Source organism: Anoplolepis gracilipes, unplaced genomic scaffold, assembly GCF_047496725.1.
Source record: "Anoplolepis gracilipes unplaced genomic scaffold, ASM4749672v1 Contig18, whole genome shotgun sequence".
Lineage (NCBI taxonomy): Eukaryota > Metazoa > Arthropoda > Insecta > Hymenoptera > Formicidae > Anoplolepis > Anoplolepis gracilipes.
Window position 1 is genome coordinate 2,205,193 of NW_027328669.1, and position 5,220 is coordinate 2,210,412.

The window sequence follows — 5,220 nt, forward strand, 5'->3', positions numbered from 1 at the left end:
GGCACTGGGTGAGTCGAGGCAGGACACCAGGGGAACTACCCTGGTGAGGTGGGTGAATTCGCTCGGCCTTCACGTTATTAACGAAGGAGTGAGCACATGTGTCCGGCCCCAAGAGGAGTCGATCGTGGATATAACGATCGGCTCCAAGGGGGCCAAGAGGATGGTGCGAGGATGGCGCGTGGTGGGTGACTCGAGAGGGGAAACCTTTTCGGACCACCAATACATTGAATTTGTCCTGGACGCCGTGCATTACTGGGTACATCACCCACCTCGAGGCGGGGACACAGGTAGGTGGACCCTCACAAAGCTGGACCCCAAGAAACTAGAAGAGGCCTTAATGACCATTTTGTGGGGTATTTCGGAGGGAGAGGAAAGGCGGGACATTAACCTGGATGTGGAATGGTTGCGGGGCGTTATGCGCGAAGTCTGCGACGCAGCCATGCCACGCGCCAGGGTCCTCCGCCCACGTCACGCCGTCTATTGGTGGACGGAGGAAATAGCGCAATTAAGGCGCTCCTCTGTCCAGGCGCGACGCACCCTCTTTCGTATTCCCAGAAGAAGAAACCCGGAGATCCGAGAGGAGGCCTTGGCTGCCTATAGGGCCGCAAGATGCGCCCTTAGCGCCACTATCAGGAAGTCCAGGGCCAGTTGTTGGGATGAGCTACTATCATCCCTCAACACGGACCCATGGGGGCGTCCATACAGAATAGTTCTGAATAAGTATAGGAACTGGACACGCCCCCCGTCACGGAATCCCTGGATACTCCCGTCCTCAGGAATGTTGTGGACACCCTCTTCCCGCTAGTGGTTTAGGAGTCCACACTCAACTGGGGTCCCGGCCTGGGGGGACCTTATGAACTAGAGGAGGACGAGGAGATATCCAGCAACGAACTTCAGCGCGCCGTCAAAAGAATAGGATCAAGAAAAGCTCCTGGCCCTGACGGCGTGCTTGGAAAGATATGGGTCTGGGCACTGGACTTTCTGGGAGAACGTCTGAGGTACATATTTAATAAATGCCTCAGACATGGCACTTTCCCCCAGCAATGGAAGCAGGCTAAATTGGTCCTGCTCCCCAAGGAAGGCAAGGAAGAAGGAACCCCGTCGGCATATAGACCAATATGCCTGCTGGACGAGGTCAGCAAGATCTTTGAGAGGATCTTTGCAAAACGACTTGTTCGACATATATCCCGAGAGGGTGGTCTCCACGAGGAGCAATATGGCTTCCGCGAGGGACGTTCGACTGTGGATGCGATTAGTCGTGTTACGTCCCTCACGGAAGAAGCCGTGGAAGGGGGCGGGGTGGCACTTGCGGTATTACTAGATATCGCAAACGCCTTCAACACCCTGCCCTGGGATAGAGTAATGGATGCCTTGTTGCAATACAGGGTCCCTCCCTACCTTGTGGAGATCATCAGACAATATTTCCGGGATAGGAGCCTGGAGTTCGTCACACAAGACGGACTCCAATGCCGACGGGAAATTCGATGCGGGGTTCCGCAGGGGTCAGTCTTAGGACCCCTACTGTGAAATCTCACATACAACCGAGTCCTTTGCCTTCCTCTCCCTCGTGGCTGCCACGCCATCTGCTATGCAGACGACACATTAGTGGTGGCCGCGGGGAGCAGCTGGGGGATACAGCAGCCAAGGCCGAGACAGCGGTGGCAGTTGTGGTACAAAGCATCACTGGTATGGGTCTTAGAGTGGCGGCTCAAAAAACCGAGGCTCTTTACTTTCACAGTAAATCCTCTGGGAAACCGCCAAGGACTCATATCCGGGTGGGAGATACTTCTATCTCGGTGGGGAACCGGCTTAAATATCTCGGTCTCCTACTGGACGGCGAGTGGAAGTTTGGACACCACTTCAATGTCCTTGCCCCAAGGTGAAGCGCTTCTCCACGGCGTTGGGTAGGCTCCTGCCAAACCTTGGGGGACCGGATGGTTGAGTCCGCCGTATATACATGGGCACCGTAAATGCGGTGGCCCTGTATGAATGCCCAATATGGGCGACGGATCTCGTGGCCATGCGTTATGCAAAGGACAAGTTCCGACGCATACAGCGCAGCATGGCCGTGAGGGTGATAAGGGCCTACCGCACGGTGTCCCATGCGGCGGCCACGGTCCTGGCGGGTTCGCCCCCCTTGGAGTTCCTGACCGCAATGTACGCGGAGCGGTATAATTGGGAAAGGGGGCTCAGGAGGGGTCATGGCCCTCTACCAGCCAGGGTCAAGAAGACCATCCGGATCCACGCCCAGCGGTCTATGGTGGAGAGATGGAGTGCCCACCTATCTGACCCGAAGACTGCGGGTTAAAGAACCCGCGTTGAGGCCGTCCGGCCCTGTCTACAAGAATGGTTAGACAGGGCCCGAGGTGAGGTATCCTTTAGGATGACACAGGTGCTCACCGGGCATGGGTGCTTTGGTGAGTACCTGCATCGAATCGGCAAGGAAGGTACCACGGCCTGCCACCATTGTAAGGAGGTGAGAGACACGGCGCGGTACACGCTGGAGAAGTGTCCGGCGTGGGACACGCTGCGCCGTGATCTCTGTTCAGTGGTTGGCAACGACCTCTCGTTGCCAACCATGGTTACGAAGATGTTGGGTGATGAGAGATCCTGGAAGGCGATTGCCTTCTTCTGCGAACAAGTTATGACGCAGAAGGAGGCGGCCGAGCGCATACGCCGATGTTACGTCCCGCCGCTGTCACCAGTTGTTACGTCCTCTGCGTTCGCGAGCGAGGTGCGGTTACGATGGTTGGTGTACGCGGATCGCGGTGGCCGAGCGGTAAACCTGTCACGATCAGCGTAGCGGTGCACCGGAAACTAGAGGTCGGGACGTAATAGATAATAGGGAGGATGTGAAGTGAGTAGACAATGAATGCAGATTGTTTACGTATACTGATTTTTATGTATTTATCATTATTTTATAATAAACATATATGTACAGTTATATTATATTTTTCAAGACGATTAGACAATTAAATCACGGACGGTTATCAGGAGGCGAATTGATAGGTGCTTCAGCGGACGACAGGATGCATACTCGCCCGAAGAAAGCCTGGGAGGAAATGATCCTCGGTTGCGTAATCCCGAAGTCTATCAACGGCGGGGGCACGGGCCACGGACGGTATTCGATAGGCGGTAAGGGCCTATGTGAGGAAGCGACGACCCCGCTACTGGATGCCGGTGGAGTGACGGCGTCGTGTAGCTGGTCAGGGGTTGATGGCTCCGATGTATGGGTTCCCGGTGGAGGGTAAGTGAAATACCCGACGGATGCTGGGCTCTGACTACCTGGTGGCGACGCAGCTGTTCGGACCGTCAGGTAGGAGCCGCCTTGGTATAGTGACCGGATGAGGCGCTTCAATTGGTGAGCACGCCCTGCTCGACGTGACCGACCCATGACGCAGCTAAGAAGGTAAGCGAAATCATAATCGACGCCATAGTTGAATACGCGGAGGGGTATAGACTGGGGTAAAAAAAAAAAAAACATACGCGTTAAAGTAAATTGGTAAACGAGTTGACTTGACCTTATCTGACGGGTTGCGGGGACAGGGTGAGCCTTAATGAGTTTACTTTAATTTAATATTTATTCTATATTTTAGATCAAGAAGAGCGATCGGAGGAATTGTGAGAGACGCCCTGACAGAGGCGCGGTTCGTGGACTGAGAGGAGGCAGATCGCCCTGACAGAGGCGCGCTGCACGCTAGGAGGCGGAATGCCCTGAAAGAGGCGCTCCTCGGAGAAGAGAGTCGTTCGCCCTGAGAGAGGCGTGCGACCTAGAGAGGGGTAGTCCGGCTCTGAAGGAGGCGCACTACGAAGGATGAAGGCAGAGCCGCCCTGAATGAGGCGCACTGCTAGAAGGGACGTAGAATCGCCCTGAAAGAGGCACACTACGTAGGAAGGATGTAGGTCGCCCTGGAGGAGGCGCCCTACGGTGTAGGTAAGAATGGTTATCGCTCTCTGTCTAATGACATTCCCTATGAAGACGTCCGAATAAAATATTAATCTCTTCGATTATAAGCTACAGATATCTGAGGCTCTGGGTATGTCAAGGCGGACGTCGCGGACCTTGCCACTGGTGAGCGGATAAGGGAAAAGAAAAGAAAAAAAAAGAAAGAAAGAAAAGAGAAAAAAAAAAAAATATAGGAAGAAGCTATAGGGAATACAAGAACGCCCTGGAGGAGGCGCGCGTCGCCGCAGGATGAAAGAGAGAGCCCGAAGTAGGCTTGAAGGAAGGATGACCTCGTCAGATAAGTAGCACTAATTTGCCCGATAATTTCAATATTAAAATTAGAATAGAAAGCTTGTCTTTATATTTACAGGTATAGACGCGAGAGGTTAACGGCGAGAAGAATTGACACCGAAAAGATGACCGACGCCCGGAATGGACAGGGGCCGCGAACTGACACAAGTATGTATATTTCGAGTAATTACACGTAAACAATATGATTAATGATTACACGAATATATCTTAATAATTACGACAACGTACTCACTTCACTAAATTGTTATGTGTTACAGGAACCACTGGGAAGCACACTGTAACGCGGGTGTACACAAGAATGTGGATCTACAATATTAGTATTACAACATTAGTTAATAGAACTTTCCTTCGACTATGATTTCGCGCACAGACTGGTTTCGGACGCGTAAACGATATTATAGATAGGCGGCATTAACAATTGCATGGAGAGGAAAAGATAATACGCTTATATTGTTGATAGAAGTAATTCACTGCAAACGAAAATTTAGATAAAATATCTTTAAAAGTGATAGATAGAATTCGATATGTATTGTGAGCGCCGTGGAAATCGATAAAGAGAAAGGAAATATAATAGTAACAGTGGATACAAATAATCAAGAATAGATTTATACGACAGTAAACGTAAGAACTGAAGGCTAATTAATAGTATTCGCGATATGCTAGTCTCGAAGTCTCTCTGAATTAATGATTTTGTGTGAATAATACCGTAATGAACTAGAAACCACTGATTCGAAGATATAATATCAATTACACTGCGCGAAAACTTGCGAGAGCGTATGTATGATTGAATGTTATAAGGATAACCGATTATTAAATCGTATAAATGACTGTCTGTACGTACAATGAATTTACTGGGTACTGTATGAATCGAGTATTGACTGCTGATCGAATACTGATTATGCGAAAACTGAATGGTCGGAACGAACCGTACAACAGATTTTACTGTCGGGCGAAAGCCGAAT

At 51.0% G+C, this 5,220-nt stretch overlaps 1 protein-coding gene across 1 annotated transcript; it reads left to right on the top strand.

Moving 5' to 3' along the window:
• Positions 1-1,957: 1,957 nt before the first annotated feature.
• Positions 1,958-2,308, top strand: LOC140675717 (uncharacterized). Its single transcript, XM_072910340.1, has one exon. It carries the CDS (start codon positions 1,958-1,960, stop codon positions 2,306-2,308), a length of 351 nt encoding a protein of 116 aa, XP_072766441.1.
• Positions 2,309-5,220: the final 2,912 nt, after the last annotated feature.

Coding starts and splice junctions, on each gene's coding strand:
- LOC140675717 (XM_072910340.1), top strand. CDS start 1,958: ATGGGCACCGTAAATGCGGTGGCCCTGTATGAATGCCCAATATGGGCG.